Source organism: Ostrinia nubilalis, chromosome 20 (genome assembly GCF_963855985.1).
Source record: "Ostrinia nubilalis chromosome 20, ilOstNubi1.1, whole genome shotgun sequence".
NCBI classification, from domain to species: Eukaryota; Metazoa; Arthropoda; class Insecta; order Lepidoptera; family Crambidae; genus Ostrinia; species Ostrinia nubilalis.
Window position 1 is genome coordinate 3,085,498 of NC_087107.1, and position 19,212 is coordinate 3,104,709.

General features: G+C 36.4%; 1 protein-coding gene across 2 annotated transcripts in view; it reads left to right on the plus strand.

The window, feature by feature from the left end:
- The window catches only part of LOC135081458 (mucin-2), a 96,762-nt gene that overhangs the window by 64,656 nt on the left and 12,894 nt on the right, over positions 1–19,212 (plus strand). For both annotated transcript variants that reach the window (XM_063976153.1, XM_063976154.1), the window contains exons 4-5: positions 5,295–5,377; positions 16,122–16,162. In XM_063976153.1, coding sequence (XP_063832223.1) covers positions 5,302–5,377; positions 16,122–16,162 — 117 coding nt within the window. In that variant the 5' untranslated portion in view covers positions 5,295–5,301. The remainder of the gene's footprint in view (positions 1–5,294; positions 5,378–16,121; positions 16,163–19,212) is intronic.

Below are 19,212 nucleotides of genomic sequence, written 5' to 3' on the forward strand. Positions count from 1 at the left end.
AATACCTAATAAGCGGCTATCAAATACGATAATTGTAGACCAGTTGATTGTAGCAAGATCATTATCAAACGTGATAATGGACCACGTCATACAAATTACATATTACATGCTGTCATACATACACAGGGTCATGGAAGATAGAATGAAGAATACTCCTGAAACATCTTAAAGAAAAAAGCAATGTTAATAATACATTGTCCCTATTAGAGTTTGTTCCCACGGCAATTTAAACGGATCGGTTTTTTGCGGGATACTGCAAACTGTATGTTCGTGTAAACGTTAATATTAAAACAAGTATACTACTAAACGGGATCCTGCAAGAAACGGGATGTCTCCTGGGGATCATCATTATCATCTCAGCCATAGGACGTCCACTGCTGAACATAGTCCTCCCCCAATGCTTTCCATGTCACCCGGTTGGTAGCGGCCTGCGTCCAGCGCCTTCCTGGGGATCAAGCCTCTAGTATTCGTTAAGCTACTAAGAATTTTATTCACGGAGGAGTCTGAAAATTAAACTATAGCTTTGTACCTTCTATACCTTCTCCTAAACACATCCTTGTATTTTTGTATTACCTGTATTGTAGTTTTGCCAAATAAATACAATAATCCATCATTGGTCCTTTCAAATTACATTAACACACTAATGTTTGTTAACCAATAAAGTAAAACACATCAGTAATTTAGAATAAACAAGCCTTCAATGTTTCCCATCTAATTTCATTAGAAACCGATTTAGAGATTGCATTCTTTTGTACAAAAGCCACAGTAAAAATGTAACCAGTTAGTTCAGTACGTATCATAATTTAAAGACGAAGACCAGCGTCGTGGCATTATCTACTGAGATGCTACGACACCATGCTGAGTGGATACCTTTTCAGTATCATTGTTACCTACTCGTTAAGTAATTTTAAGTATTGTTGTAAGTTAAGTGTTTTGTCGATGATACTGTATAAACATTTCTTCTTTCTTTCTAAAAACCTTTGTAGACCTGATTCTAGGAAAAAAGGTGCAGAAGATGAGCACGTCGTGCTAAGCACTGTACAGTGTAGGCACTTGTTGATAACGACAAAAATGTAGTGTGATATGCTGTCGTCTATACCTTATATTTTTATCCACACTTAGTACTTATTCTAAAAAAAACCAATAATACTTTTTATGCTTCTATTAACAAAATTAGTTCGTGAATTAAAGCTCTACCATCACCATCCATCGATCAAAATCTACTTTCGCGAGTTCGCTCGACCGTTACATTACACACAATATAATCAGCATTTATAAAATTTTATCAGTCATCTTAACACTATCATATACAAATACAGACATGTTTTGTTGATCCCCAATTCCTACCTCCAATTGAAGATGCATTACCAACCCTAATTTAGACTGTGGCAAATGTTGGTTCATATTGTGCAGTTAAAAATACAATGCACCGCGTTTTGCAACGTCTGAGTGTACATCTGATAATATTCTTTGCGAATCAATGCTGCACTTGCAAAATTGCAGATTTATGGTCTAACCGACCGACGGACGTGCTGAGCTAAGTGGAGATTAGCGGCTAGACTGTTCGCGATGCGGATGTAAATTAGATTGCAATGTAGACAGGTGATTTGTATTACTGATGAGTTTGTCTACAGTTTGCTTAGTTATATATAACCCATATATCCCATATATACGGTATAGTTTTCTTATTTACCTTAAGTAAAAGCCTTTAAGATAGTGATAAACTGCATTAGTTTTTAGTCCTCATTATGACATTATAAGCCAAGAGTCAGTTGTAGAGTCATAGACAAAGGTAGACGTCCACTGCTGAACATAGGCCTCCCCCAACAATCATTGGTAACGGCTTGCATACTGGATGCTAGATGAAGAAGATGCCTTCCTTGCCTACCTTTATGAGGGCTGAAGCTGTGGACAGGCAGAAAAAAAGGATTTTTGCAGTCTTTTTTACATGATCTTTTGTGATTAGAGACGTGCCGTGCAGGAATATTCTGGGTAACTATCCTCATTACTCCCTGATTGGTATAATTTCCAGGAAACTCTACCTCTCTTAAGGGAACAATATTCAGTATTGCAAGGAACGGCACTTACCTACTTAAATAACTCATAGCAGTAATTCAAGTTGTATAGTAGTCATTATTTTCACTGTCATCTTTATTATAAAATAACTTTAATTCACCGTCATAAAAACATCGCAATTACATTGATAACCGTTGCAAAATGAGACAAGCAGCAAACATAAGGTTTCGAAATTACTTATTTTCTTCGCAATAAACAAGCTATTCAGACACATGATTAAGTTAAAGGTGAACAATGAAGAAAGGCTCAAGGTCAGGCGTTGATTAAAATTCTGGGATTGGAATAATAAAAGGACAAACGCACATCAAGCGAAACACAGTATTATCCATCTAATACTAATATTATAAAGTTGAAGACTTTATTTCTTTAAATGCGCTAATCTCAGAAACTAGTGGTCTGATTTGAAAAATTCTTTCAGTGTTAGACAATTCATTTATCGAGGAAGGATATAGGCTAAAATCATCACAAACCCAAAGTAACTATTCCACGCGGTCGAAGTCTAGTGTATCTATAATATCAACAGCACATCAGATTATACATTTTTTGTAGCAAAATATCATTCGTTACAACTTCATAAGATGTGCTACAGTATTACCATGAAGTCCTGTCGTCTATACCTTGACGTGAGTCGAGCTATTTTCAACAGGAATGGGTCTATGATGAGCTTTGTTTTATTGAAACCTTCTCTAGATAATACACCGTGTAACAGTTGCTCATATCCACTAATATTAACCCAAATATCCAAATCCTCAGTATATAAAAGATCTACACTCGTAGCTTGCTACCTTATTTTTGAAAGAAAGAAAGAAAGAAAGAAAAAATATTTATTTGGTACTAAATGATACACGGAGAAATACTCCGTCAAATGCATCTCCAGCCCGCGCCGCTCATTTTCCTTGTGGAAGAGTAGCCTAACAATTGAGTTGCAATTACTGAAATATGCCTCAGTACTTCCCTATCTGATAAGGCAGTAAGTTATAGACCTACTCGTGGCTCTGAACTTCTGAAAGGCTTGACATTTCAACCCGATAGGTCTTCACGGAATCACGACTCGCCACACATGGAGATTGATTAAAAAAAAGTGAGCTGATTTACTGTAGTTTATTAATATTCCTTATAAACTGTAATCGATTAAATAATAATAGTAGAAATCAATTAAGCTACATTTCAGTTTTTTTCTTTCTTACATTTCGATTTTTAATGATGATATATCCTAAGTAAGGTAGGTAGGTAATTAAATTGTTATATTGGTTTCGTTCATAGGCATTTCTTTTCTTTTTTTCTTAGATTCAAGGATTAGCGTCAATTGAGGGCTCTACATTAATCAAACCTATCCCCATAAAAGTTTTACCACAGAATAATAATAAGTACTAAAGCATTTAAAATTTTATTACACTCTAACCTTCAACACTACAAAGTTTACTTCCTTTACTTGTCTATTTTCATCATGTCCCTTTATCAATTCGTATCAAGACCCCTCAAAGCACCCTACTTAACCTGTGCTGTAACCAACCAGGAAGGCTCGCTATCTGGATCTGAGAGGTAGCAATCAGACCCAAGATGAGCAGATCGCCAATTAGCCAATCAACAACGGTATCGATCCATGGTATCGATCGTGACGGACTGTGGGAAGATGAAAAGTCGATATTGGTTACGCAAATTGTAGGGGGTTAAGATATGCTACGTCAGTTTTGAAGGCAAAATTAAATAGCAGTTTCAGAAATCTGCTTTCCATAATAATATAGTATAAATATGGCATTTCTCATCTTAACAACCAATTAAACAAGTCACAAAACGACAGAACAGAACGAAGTAATGACAGAACGAAATCCACGCGGGAAAAGCCGCGGGTAAAAGTTATATTTTAGCATATATTTACGTATAAATAAATAATCAGTGAAATGACGTCATTATACTTAAGAAACAAAATCACAACAAACCAAACAACGTTTGTTCTTTCCGCACGAAACGGCTGTTAAAATGTTAGGGCTATATTTCACCGGGACACCATGGCGGCTACCAACAAAATGTATACAGTTCTATAGAGAGTTACTCACCTGGTGTCCGTTTGGTTGCGCAAAGCTGTATACATTTTGTTGGTAGCGGCGACTGGTTGCGCCGCCATGGTGTCCCGGTGAAATATAGCCCTTTGAGCTTTTCTTTGAGCGAAAGCTCTAATCAGTTCCCGTGAGTCACGCCTCTAATATACGGGAATTTAAACAAACCCAGAGCGCTACTACACAATAATTAAATTATTTTGACATCTACTTGTCTGAACGCGGTATCGCCTTTCAGATGATCTGAGCACGAGTCGGGAGTCGTGAACTACGTCGACTATCTTTGCTTTCGTTGGTATAGTCGCTATGGAACCTTACACAACTCAAAAACTACCTTAAGACCAGTAGTTAGAGTACTGTTTCAGTTTTGAAAGCTTTTGCAGTCTGATACCTGAGTTGTGATGCTGACTGTAGAATGCATGTTCTCGTGCAGCTTTCGACGACATTTGAACTTGCAAAGCACAATCGTTTGCTTGTGAAAGTTCGCGGTTACGGCAATTAATTTAATTTCGGGTCTGTTTTTGTGCACGGATGTGTATCTGATGTAAAATTGTCTTGATAGCATCTAGACTAATCTAGGGTTCAAAATCTACTTATAGAGGCACTTTTACCTGAGCTACCAGTTTCGATACAATTTCATTGAAACAATATTACAACACAGGCATATTATAATAACGCCCGTATTCACAAACATTACTATGAGGTCTCACAGTGCGCGTGGGCGCACAGGGTGACTCACGAACCAATCACAGAGCTCTGTTCAACGCTGTGCGTTCGATTTGCTGCTTCACTTCAGAAAGCATCGTTTGTGAATACGGGCGTAAGTATACTTACCTAAACAGCCGGTAACGTGTCTTTGTAACTATTTATCCTACAGGAGCTTCGAGATATTAACTTAAATATTTAAACACTGCTAGAAAAAGCCCGGGTTCAAATAACTAGTCATTGGTTATGTGATCTGTTCAAAAATTCAAAATTCAAAAATTCAAATTTTTTTGAATTTTTGAATTTCCTCTATGCATGTTTATATTTAAGCAAGTTTGTTCAGTACAACTTTAAACGTATTATAAACTTAAGTTCTATTAGTGCTTATTGTTAATTATTTAAAAAACCTCATCATTTTTACATGTTTTTGATTAAAATACTTTTCTTTTGTTTCAGAACTGTGATGCGGTGGAAGACGAGAGGTTTCGAAGCGAATATGATTACCAGAGCGATATTACTCGTCGGCATTCTAGCGATAAGTAAGTCCCTTCTTTATTATTATTAATAATGCTATGATGTCTATTTGTGCTTTACTTTAGAATTAACCGCCGATGTTTATTACTAAAAGTAGTAAAACCTCTCGATATTTTAATAAAAGTAACTTACATACCTATGTCATTTAGTAGCTGTAATCAATAAATGTAACATAACAAAGCTCTTGCTCTTGCACAGGTCACAAAAGTTTACATGTTCTTACCCAATTACAAAATACAAAACACAAAATATTTTTAATTTATCTTTATTGTGACACTCAATCAAATCTGCTGCTTCCGAATCACACACATGAATGAGTGCTCAACTTGTAAACGTTTCAATCCCCTTTTCCGATGCCCTAACTCACAATAACCATTATATCGTGATGAAATTATAATTCAGATGTAAAATATTCCATTATCATTGCAACAGTGTCGGTACTTGCAAAAGACATCGCTTCAACGGTTACTAAGAAACCGGCGAAGGCATTTTAAAACAGATTAGGAGTGATGAATTGTTCTGAATCAGTGACCCTTCAGATTGTAGATGGTAACGGTTATAGGCAGTAGATGGTGTATATTGGTAGTTAGGTAATGCGCCAATCGACTTTCATTTAGCAAACCTCTAAAATATTTAAGAACGAGTAATTTGGAAAAACTTAAATTGTAGTAAGAATTTGACTTTACAGACACGGCCTAATCCAATATTTGTTTCAGTTGGTTTCACGTATCTTTTACTTACAAAAGTTATTTTTAATGTTAACGCTGCTAGTTTCCGCCAGCTTCGATACCCTCATAAAATCAAAATCAAAATAGTTTCACTCAGTCCATTTTGTACCTAACATTAACATTTTTCTATCATTATGTAAGAGTAAGTATATCAATTAAGTCACTATAACCTTGGTGTCAGAGTTGATACGTGCTTTAAATAGGTGCATGCTATCTCTACTATGTATTTTCAAACAATCGAAAGCTTTATTGTATCGTTATTTAATAAATCTGCACAAATGTTAAGGCTACCTCACAGACCACTCAGTGAGTAATTTTGAATAGGATGATCACGATCAACGACAATGAGAAGCACGACAAGGAAAGCTTTCGTAACTTTTATTGAATTATCGTGTGTTTGCCAAGGTTATGGCTAAATTGATGGCTATAAGAGCCATAGCACACATTGTTCTTTTAGCATCGGCGAACGGCAATTTAGCCGCTTTTTAGAAGCAATGTAGCGGCCACACCTTCCACACCGCACACTTAAAAACAAATGCGGCGATTGAGTCGCTTTTCGGAAGCTCGACGCAGAGTCAGCGTAGCTGCATAGTCGCTAAACCGCGCGATTCTGACCCATTACGAATGCACGAAATCGCAAAATCGCGATGCTGCATCGATAGAGTTTCTAAAACGTGCGATTCCGATACCGCATCCGAACGCATGTTACAGTACAGTACAGTAGATGTTCATAGTAATGTTTGTGAAGACGCCCGTATTCACAAACATTACTATGAGGTCTCACAGTACGCTTGAACGCACAGGGTGACATACGAACCACTCACAGAGCTCTATTCAACGCTGTGCGTTCGATTTGCTGCTTCACTTAAGCAAGCATCGTTTGTGAATATGGGCGATAATGTGCTATGTCTGTAATTGGTAATTTAGATCTAGTTTATATTAAAATGTATACTATAACAACTATTTTTTACCAAAAGCGCAAAATTATTACATAGTGTTCGATCGTGATCATAAAATTGAGGAGCGGGAAATGTCAGGACTTTGGTGTAACATTAAATATTTCACAAACTACGTCCGAGGTTCGCCTAATCATCTGTTGTGTCGTCAATGATAACAATGACTATAATTTTTCATCTCCAATCAAAATGTCAAGAGATTAAGACATTACACTTAGGTATTTGAGAGAATTCAGCTGCCTAGCTGACCGTAAATAAATAAGCCCACTTAATTTTGCTAAGACTACGTGGTACGTTATAATTAGGCTTTCCTAATTCTTCTAATTTAATTTTGTTTCTTCTTTAATAACTCAAATTCTTGTTCTAATTTAATAACTCAAAGGAGTTACAGACTTTATAAATGATATTATTCAAAATTTCCTCTTATTAGTTAAATACTTCAAAGATGATAAATGTCAGGAAAAAACATCTTGAGAGTCTTTTGGAGTAATTTTATTCAGCTCTGACTCTACTTTTTTAAGACATAAGGTTCACTCTAGTTACTAAAATAGACAGACATTTCTTTAAGAAGCTTTTCTGAATTCTTTCACAATCCTCTGATTGTGGTGGAGCATTCTTTGCGCAGATGCAATATTAGTGTACCTATCCTTAAATACAGGCCACGAATGCAAGATACTTCACTTTGTGGAACCTAATGATACCAGGGTAGCCTCATCAAATGGCCATCTAATTATTTTCATGGGTAGGTATAGTGGCACGTGCTAATCGGACCGCGTGCTTTTAAGTATAATATGGTATCTCCATCTTTGCAACTTCTTATTATATCAATCTATATCTTTACCCCCTTATTATTACATTTATCATCTTTACCGACCTGGCCACAGTACCAGCACTGCACTACTTAAAGTGACTGAGGATATCAGAATAGGCATGGAACACGGTGAAGTGACACTGCTAGTATTGATTGACTTTTCCAACGCCTTTAATACTGTGGACCATGACGTTCTTCTGGCTGTTTTAGCCCAACTCAATCTTACACCTACTGCAATTAACTGGTTTGCTTCCTACCTTCGTGGCCGCCAGCAAGCGGTCCGTATCGATAACTCTATTTCCCACTGGCGTGACTTGCTTACTGGCGTTCCGCAGGGTGGCATACTCTCTCCTTTACTGTTTTCTCTCTTTATAAACTCTATCACCTCCGGTATTGGCTCCTCTTGCCATCTATATGCAGACGATCTGCAACTTTACCGTCAATGCCACTTCAAGGACATCAACAGGGCTGTGGAGTATATTAATGCTGATCTTGATTACATTGCTGAGTGGTCTGGTCGATTTGGTGTAGCCGTCAACCCTAACAAGTGCCAAGCCATAATTATTGGAAGCCAGCGTCAAATATGTCACCTCAACGGTGTGCCACCGGTTAACTTTAATGGAGTTGACATTCCTTACTGTGCGAGCGTCAAAAACCTTGGCTTGCACTTGGACACCACGCTCAGCTGGAATGTACAGGTTGCGGAGGTCAGTCGGAAGGTTACAGCCACAATGCGCTCCCTCTGGAGGCTCAAAAACTTCCTCCCAACAAAAACGAAAATTTCCCTTATTCAAGCTCTTGTCCTCCCGATAATCGACTATGCCGACGTCTGTTACCCCGACCTAAATCAAGATCTACTTACAAAGTTGGATCGCCTTGTCAACAATGCCATTCGCTTTATTTTCTGTCTCCGTAAATATGACCATATCTCCGCTTACCGTTCCCAGCTTCAATGGTTGCCTCTCCCACTTCGACGCAAAGTCAGAATTCTCTCTACCCTTTTTTCAATTCTAAATGATCCCAACTCTCCTTCATATCTTAAGTCTCAGTTTAATCTTCTCAGCTCTACGCACTCACGTCAGCTCCGCTCCTCCAACAAATCCGTTCTCTCCACCCCTCTTCACCGAACTGGTTTTCTCTCCGACTCCTTCCGTCTCCAGGCCATAAGGCTCTGGAACTCTCTGCCTGAAGAGACCAGGCAAGCGTCTAGTAAGTTTTCTTTTAAAAAATCTGTCCATAATCACTTCCTCCAAATGATTTCATCTTCATGAATTGTAATTTCAGTTTAACTCAATCATCTATTTTATGTATGTATTTATATATTATATATTTTATATATTATTTATGTATGTAGCATATTATTATTTGTTTTTGTTTTTCTTTCCTGCACTAGAAGTACCGCCAAACAAATTTCTTTTCTGCTCAACCCAAAGGTAAACTGGTCGAGAATGCTTTAGTGCATTAAGTTCGCCTTATGTACAAATTTATTTTGGCATAAAAGTTTAAATAAATAATAAAAATAAATACTAATTAAAAGTTACACCCGAGTTAAACTCGCAGAATGCCATATAAAAAACTTCACTTCAAACCAGTTTTCAACGCGCGTGTAAGTTATTATAAGTAAACAGTGTTACTGTTTTGCAAAGTTTGTTTATTTCAATCACTCACACCTTTGACCCTTAACCCATGCCGTATATCAACGCCTCAGCATTCACTTCGCACTTCAAATTTTGACATTGGCACTGTTTAATCTGTGGCATAAATTACACCCCGATTGACAGTGACGTTGCGTGCGCGCATTACAGCTAGTTAGTCGTCAGCTGCGTGCTACGATTTTGTCATTGTCTCACTCTATTACAGTGCTTGTTGATTTGATGAATTGGATGTCATGACACCTCCCATTGACCCTGGTGTCAAGGTTGAATTATGTTGATGGCATAGTTCAACCGATTACTTTGAGTGGGTAATAGCTACAATTGTTCGGGTTTCCACGACTGTTTTCTGTAGTATCTCTTATACTTTTGCGGTACTAGATTTTCTGTCAAATTGATGGAGAATAGTTCGCTGATTTCCATTCAGTCGCCTCTACATGACTAGTTCACTAGTTCAGTGTGTCTAGCTACATCTTCATCTAAATTACTAATCGAAATATAATGTAAATACCCCAGATTTTGTGTATCTTAATAGGTATTATGCTGTCAAACTACCTAAATAAAATACAAGGAAGTAGATCAATCATTCAATATAATAGACTAACGCCCGTTTATTAAGAGCTATGCATACTCGCACCGCTCATTTAGACCCCATTTGACAGCTTCGCTTACTTAAGTATCTTACACCCGTATTCACAAACGATACTTGCTTAAATAAAGCAGCAACACTATGCGAAGTCGAACGCACAGCGTTGAATAGAGCTCTGTGATTGGTTCGTGTGTCACCCTGTGCTTCCACGCGCACTGGGAGACCACATAGTAATGTTTGTGAAGACGGGCGTAAGATTCAAAACGTATACATATATTTGGTCTCTACGGACTCTTCATAAACTCGATGGAATGTGTAAAACAGGCAGAAAACAAAACACTGTGTTTACTAACAGTTTATTGGCTGAGTTATAATAACAAATTGCTCTATTGTATTGCAGTGCACCTGTACACTAATTGTTCGGTTTGACCCCATAATTGCTACTCATTGTTCACTCCATAATATTTGGCTCCTGCCTTTAGGTGAGTATTTAGTTTTCACGCTAAATTAAAGGCTAATATGTTTTAAGTTCAAACAACTTTATTAGTCAGAATTCTAGTTTAAAGGTGTGCTTAAACATTATTTATCTACTTCGAAACACTTGTACTAACTGCTCAGTTTTAGATAATGAAACTTATCTTCATCAAGATCAAACGATGTAGAAAAAGTGCATCAACAATCTTCTATTTATATAAAAGCGAAATGCCACTCACTGATTAATCACGAAATCTATAACAACTTACAAACTTGAAATTTGGCAAGTAGGTTCCTTATAGGAAACTCCACCGCCAAAGGGTTAAACGGGGTCTACGCGTACGAAGTCGTGGGCGGCTAATAATCTACTCGTATGTTTATACACCACACCACACCTTAATATTGATATTGATATCCACAATCCAACACCTTTTTTTAACTTATGCGCTTTGTTGTCACCTATAAAAACCTTATGGTATCAGTTACCATCACCGAACAATCGGCCATTTTAACGCTATCTTACTCTTAATTGCCTATAGCACAATGGTTGTATAACATAAAGTGACAAATGACGTGTGGTTTTGTACTATGGGGTTTATACCAGTCGATTGCCGTGTGAAGCGATGGAAAACTGTCATCGGGGAGATTGTGTTTGTAGATTAATGGAGGTAGACCATGTCACGTATTGATCAATGTTTTTTATTTGACTCTTCAAGCATCTATAAGAAAGAAAGGCTTAAACCACACAGTGAAGCTTTTATGGTATTTAAATAGTTAATTAAGCTCTTATTCAAGTTTACATTAATTTTGAGAGTATTACTCAAACTACAATAAATTACTCATCCTGAATCGAAGAATCGTTCAAAATCAAATCAAAATTATCTTTATTTGTAAGACTAATTATGTACTTACAAATCGTCAAATGCTCTTAAGGAGCCTATACATGTCTCATTCTTCTTTTTTTTCGTTTGCTGACGACGTTTGAAAGTAGGTATTAACGCATCAATGTAGAGTCAGTAAAGAATTTTCTAGTAAGGGAACGAAGACTAGGTACCTACATAGAAATGAGCTACTCGTAATAATAATATTCTTGGAAAACTACCTTCTTGGCAAAAAAAATATGCTTTCTATAATAATAGGATCATAGGAACGTCTATTGATCAAAATTAGTCCTTGTTACTACGAAAAGCAGACAATTTTATTCCGAAAAAGATCACGACCCCAATCGCGCCGTGTAAACCGCACTCTATTGATGAAAGAGTGGGAAGTAATGACGTTTACACTTTACGAACATGAGGAACTAATTCCGTCGATAGCGATATAATGCTGTTATACTTTGCGGGTTAGATAACAGATAAAAGATGATGAGAATGCATTGACACAGATTCTTGGTGCTAAATATATGCGAACGTAACGTAAAACACGCGAACTTGCGAAATATTTGAATGTATAAGCAATTAAGATTAAGGAAATGAGGATCAAAAGTCGTGTTATAAAGCGATAAAATTATGTTCGATTGACATAAAACGTTCCGGCTTTTCCGGGAAATAGTCTAACCTAAGCTATTAAGTTTGTAAGTAATACCTAATTGGTATTTGCTAAGTTCGACCTTTTAAGTGTTTGAAAAGTTCCAAGTGTGAGGGTGTTTAAATAATCACTATCTATCTCATGGTTTCCCAAACTATGGGTCGCGACCCAGTGGTGGGTCGCGAGCGAACATTAAGTGGGCCTTCTTTGGAGAGACACACCACCTTACCCATCCAACCGCTGGGAAGCGGGCGAAATTTCCTATAGATGGGTCCCGAGTTTAGAAACTTGTATTAGATGAGTCGTAGCCAAGACAACTTTGGGAACCACTGATCTATCTTGTTCCTTAACCTTTCAGTGCCTGCCTTCTAAGATTAAAACATGATTGCGTGGCTATTCTCAGCACCTTTGGATAATAATAATATGTTTTTTATTCACTCAATCTGAATTCGCTTCACGAATAGATCGAATTGAAATCGATATTAATTTATATCGCATAAATACATTGACCCTCGAAATTTATTAAATTACCAATTTACTAAATTATTTAACTTCGTAGAGGTCAAGTAATTTCGCTGACCACCAACTCGTATCACATCATCAGATGTAGAAATCATCTTCAAAATGGCCGACCGCGTTATGACCGTTACTTGATTGATACCATTTTATTCTAACCCCGACAGATCATTAGCAAAACATTCGACACACATTAATAAAGATAGCAAAACTAATGGTTACATATAAGCTGCGCGCGCGTCGCTTTCGCGACTCGTGAGAATACAACTGATGCGATCGGATCTAAATTGGAGCCTCCAGCTATTGTACTAGGATGCTGAAAACAAGGATCTTAGAGGTTAAATGAGTTATATAATGAACAGCGTGTTTTATTTCGCATGGATGCGAGGTTAAACTGCAGTCGCACAGTGAAACCTTGAAATTAATTGCTATTAAAAGCACTGAAATAACAAGAATTAGCATTAACCTGAATAGAATTCATTTGTTACAAAAAAACTTGATCTCTAATTTTTAAAGCTTCTATGTTATTATCAGTTTCTGACTCTACCTTTTAAGAACATAAAGCTTATGGGGTAAGTATAGAGAAATACTTATTTGAATTAAAATATACCTAATTGTATACCTACTGTACCATTAAGTTCTTTTACTCATATTTTTTTACAACAACAATGTCCTTTTATAATGAGGAAAACCTGTTATTTGCCATATTATCAGTCTAAATCTTATTTAACTAATATTCGCTGTTGGTTTCTATAAATAAATGAAGTATTCATCGGAAATTATTGTCATGTCAATAAAGTATTTTAATTAGCTTCCTACCTCCATTCAATTTACCTACATATGATGCATTCAACTATAATTTTATCATAGAATAACTTTAATCAAATATTGCAATATACCGTAGGCATCAGGCAGTAAGATGATGAACAACGGTTCTTGCTTAACGCGTAATTTTACCACATGAATGGCTACCGAATATTCCATGAATAATACCTGACAATCAATTGATTATAATGTTAATTTAATTAGAAATTTGACCATAATGGATACTGACTAAACCGGCTTCAATAAAATGCAATAATAAGCTTTAATTTGCATTGAATGTAACTTTAAATAATAATAAGAGCAATTTCTAAAATAAGTTCACATTAGCATTTGGATAGGTAGCTAATAGAATAGGAAATATTAATGTATTAGATAATGTACTTCCTAGATCAATATCTACTCGTATCTTAGAGTGAACAAGATTATGTACATTATCTACATAAACCCGTATGCAAAACACTCGTGTCGAATAAAGAATCGAGCTTGAAATCAGTCTAAATATTGATACACAAATGTGTAAATGTTGTTACACAATAACATATTATTAGGTAGTTAAGTATGTATGAATCCCTTCTTGCATATGCCTACTAATTGAGCGTCGTTTGATAATACGGGCCTTTCAGGAAGGTACCTCCTTAAAATATTTTTTTTTCAGTTTGAATTAATTTCGATTATAATTATTATCATTGCTGTGCATACTTGAGTCTCCTTTAAAAGCACTTAAGGATTAACCTTGTCTGCATTGCGAATTAACGCTAGGTACCTATGTTTTTCAGTCAAGCAAATAATATTTTAATAATAAATAGGTGTTATACTGGTTATAGGTACTAGATGTGATTGTGTTTAATTTATATTTTAATACAGCAATCTTACAAACAGTATATCGTCGAATCTCAGCATTTTTTTACAAAAAGTCTAAAGTTACACGTTTCTCTACTACCTAAAAGTAAGTTTCTAGAGTTCCATTATGCAAGATGATTGCATTTATTTAACATAATTTTAATATCCTACATAGTTGAACAACCGAGTAAGAGAGACTTCCAAGAAATAAACTGTCTTGTAATCTATACGCTTGACTACAATCTACCTAGATCTCAGACAGGGTACCTAGAACACATAATTATACACCACTTCCAATTTGTGTGTGGGAATATCGATCTAAGATAGGCAAGATGATGCGCGGAACAATAGTGCTTTTGTGGTCACAGTGAAAGCATAGCACAGTGATCGATGATTCATGAATGGAGATGGACAAAGACTTCTAAGTACTACTAGAAAGGTACTAAAGTAAGTACAATACTACTGAAATATACCTTACAAAGTCGTTGACAAGTATCGTGAGTGGGTAAAGAACTTATGGTCTTTTACCTCCTTCTGATTCTGCAAGACCGGCAAAAAATTTAATGGCCAATTTTAATAAAAAAAATTGCCTTGTTTCGAATTATTAGAATTAGTTATGCCCTTTAAAACATTTTGACCAAAAAAGTTGTTTTTTTTTTCTAAAATGTGTCGTTACACCGCTTTGTGTTACATACAGTTACCTATATCGTTTTATTGGGCTGACAAATAAATATTAATAGGTACTATGACAATGTAGAGCTGCATGCGATTTAAAGTGAAACCCTGGTCTTCCTTTATAAATAAATAAATAAACAGGTAGGTATCTTAAATACCTAAACCACACATTTGTGACACAATTTTTACTATACATAACAGCCAGTCTAGTATTCTTCGAAGTCTTTAAGATGCACAGATAACTTTTGATGAGCAACACGATAAATTTTGGCCAAAACGGAGCAGTGATTGATCAAAAAGTGACCATTAAAATAAATAGTTTATTGAATTGAAAGCGATTCCTTTTAGTGATGATACTATTAAATAGTTGATTGAATTGAAACTACTTTTACTATGTGCTCGATCAATCGTAGCGTGGGTTGTAGATTAGATACCCATATTAGGCTAAGTAAATACCCCACTTGACTCCAGTAAATCATAAATGCTCGTGCTACTGCAGTGTAGACCAGGGATGTTATGGATATCCGTAACCATAACCGGTATAATATTATTCCTATATCCGTAACCGTATCCATAACCGAAACTACATATCCATAACATCCCTAATGTAGACTTAACAACTGACCTGATGATGACATTTACCATATCTCAACATGGGGTTTTCCATTTATTTAGTTACGTCACACATCTGATATGATATCAGAAGAAAGCGATACACAGGTCCTATTGTTACATTAGAATTCATGAGGTCACAATAGTGGTACGATTATATCTGTTTGTATATTAGATTGATCTTTTGTTGAAAGCCAGCGTAAGGTGTTGTGTAACGAATTGATTCACTTCGATGCCCTTTCATCGTTTGGATATGTTAATAAATTCACATTGTACGTATACACATCTCTATTTCTATGAGAGTCAAGTATTTGAACCTAAGAATTTCATCTAATGCAACGTGTCATGTTACAACACAATATTGTAGCTTGAATTAACGATTGTTTAACCTAGACAGTTTTAGAGCATATTTTAAGTAGGTATCTACCACACACATAGTTTGGTTAATTTATTGATGAAATGATGTGTGCCCATTTAGACGTTTTAGATTTAAATAAAATGTCAATTGGATCAGAAAAAATAATGGAGAATATTTGATTTTCAGACGTGTGTGATGGAGCTCGCCGACCAGCACAACGCCGAAAGGTACAACTTCTAATTCTTCTTACTTATTTCCAATATTTAATTAAAAGCTTGAGTAATAAATGTAAAAATGGCATTTCCGTATGTCACAGGCAGGGTCTCAAAAATATCATTATTTGCCTGAAATTACTTGAAAATCTTTAATTGCTCCTAAGGAGCCTTTGCATGTTTAATTTTTTTTTTTTGCCCTACCAAAGCGCTTCGAGATTAAGCAAGTCCTGAGAAGAAGCGTCGCAATCTACAGACCGCCCGGGCCTCGTGCCCTTTTAGTCACCCACCGGGCCGGGCTTAGTGACGAATGCAACCGGGCCCGGCCGGTTTGAAAAACATACCGGGTTGCAATCCCTAGTAGGAATTCCCGGGTCCGGAGAGTGCCTAAAAGAGCACCTAAGTTTGCACGACCCCCGCCCGGGCCCGGTGCAATCTCTAGTCGCAACAAACTCAGTCACTCACTACTCGTCGCTTGCCTGTCTAACTGACGTAACTGACATTTTGCAAAATTTTCAGGCGATTAGACAGATCGATTCGTCTTGCAAAATTGATTAATAGTCCAGTCATTATAGTAAGTTCACCTCGGAATTCGAGATACCCAGCTGTAAGTCTGTAAATACGTGTATATTGACACCCTAAAAGTTGTCTCAAAACCTACATATGGTAGGGTGTAAGCAACTATTAAATTTCAAGGTCAACGGTCACAAAAATCGGTTTTTTGCGCTTTTTTTAGAAATATCTCATTTCCTGTGGGTTTTTTGCTATTTGTATTTATTATCAATATTGTAGAATACTAAATTGTCTACAAATTTTGTTTAAAAACTTTTTTTATACGGTGAACCGTTTTCGAGATAGAGGGCGGAGAGCGCGCGGTCACTGCATCACTTCAGGTCTACTTAAGCGGTTTAGATTTTTCATACAAAAGGATTTTCCCGCTAATTCCTGTGGGAATTTCGGGAATTCCTTGTTGTAACTAAGCTTTGAGTTTACTAAGGTACCTACATGCCAAATTTCAAGCGTCTAACTTCCGTTAAGCGTTTAGATTTTTCATACAAAAGGATTTTCCCGCTAATTCCTGTTCCCGTGGGAATTCCTAAGTATACTATAACCTGCCCAGGTGTATAAAGAATAATTGTACCAAGTTTCGTTAAAATCCGTTGAGTAGTTTTTGTTTCTATAAGGAACATACAGACGGACAGAATTCTATACATGAAATATATTTTCAAAATAACTATCAGGGGGTGATTAGTGATCGATACTGATGCCAAAAATGCAATCAGTAAAATTTTTGTCTGTCTGTCTGTCCGTCTGTATGTTCCTTATAGAAACAAAAACTACTCGACGGATTTTAACGAAACTTGGTACAATTATTCTTCATACACCTGGGCAGGTTATAGTTTACTTAGGAATTCCCACGGGAACAGGAATTAGCGGGAAAATCCTTTTGTATGAAAAATCTAAACGCTTAACGGAAGTTAGACGCTTGAAATTTGGCATGTAGGTACCTTAGTAAACTTAAAGCTTATTTACAACAAGTAATTACCGAAATTCCCACGGGAATTAGCGGGAAAATCCTTTTGTATGAAAAACCTAAACCGCTTAAGTTGACCTGAAGTGATGCAGTGACCGCGCGCTCTCCGCCCTCTATCTCGAAAACGGTTCACCGTATAAAAAAAGTTTTTAGACAAAATTTGTAGAGAATTTAGTATTCTACAATATTGATAAGAAATACAAATAGCAAAAAACCCATAGGAAATGAGATATTTCCAAAAAAAGCGCAAAAAACCGATTTTTGTGACCTTTGACCTTAAAATTTAATAGTTGCTTACACCCTACCATATGTAGGTTTTGAGACAACTTTTAGGGTGTCAATATACAAGTATTTACAGACTTACAGCTGGGTATCTCTAATTCCGAGATTCTTACCTAATTTAAGCTTAAATGACTGGACTAGTCCAGTCATTATAGTAAGTTCACCTCGGAATTCGAGATACCCAGCTGTAAGTCTGTAAATACGTGTATATTGACACCCTAAAAGTTGTCTCAAAACCTACATATGGTAGGGTGTAAGCAACTATTAAATTTCAAGGTCAACGGTCACAAAAATCGGTTTTTTGCGCTTTTTTTAGAAATATCTCATTTCCTGTGGGTTTTTTGCTATTTGTATTTATTATCAATATTGTAGAATACTAAATTGTCTACAAATTTTGTTTAAAAACTTTTTTTATACGGTGAACCGTTTTCGAGATAGAGGGCGGAGAGCGCGCGGTCACTGCATCACTTCAGGTCTACATAAGCGGTTTAGATTTTTCATACAAAAGGATTTTCCCGCTAATTCCTGTGGGAATTTCGGGAATTCCTTGTTGTAACTAAGCTTTGAGTTTACTAAGGTACCTACATGCCAAATTTCAAGCGTCTAACTTCCGTTAAGCGTTTAGATTTTTCATACAAAAGGATTTTCCCGCTAATTCCTGTTCCCGTGGGAATTCCTAAGTATACTATAACCTGCCCAGGTGTATAAAGAATAATTGTACCAAGTTTCGTTAAAATCCGTTGAGTAGTTTTTGTTTCTATAAGGAACATACAGACGGACAGAATTCTATACATGAAATATATTTTCAAAATAACTATCAGGGGGTGATTAGTGATCGATACTGATGCCAAAAATGCAATCAGTAAAATTTTTGTCTGTCTGTCTGTCCGTCTGTATGTTCCTTATAGAAACAAAAACTACTCGACGGATTTTAACGAAACTTGGTACAATTATTCTTCATACACCTGGGCAGGTTATAGTTTACTTAGGAATTCCCACGGGAACAGGAATTAGCGGGAAAATCCTTTTGTATGAAAAATCTAAACGCTTAACGGAAGTTAGACGCTTGAAATTTGGCATGTAGGTACCTTAGTAAACTTAAAGGTTATTTACAACAAGTAATTACCGAAATTCCCACGGGAATTAGCGGGAAAATCCTTTTGTATGAAAAACCTAAACCGCTTAAGTTGACCTGAAGTGATGCAGTGACCGCGCGCTCTCCGCCCTCTATCTCGAAAACGGTTCACCG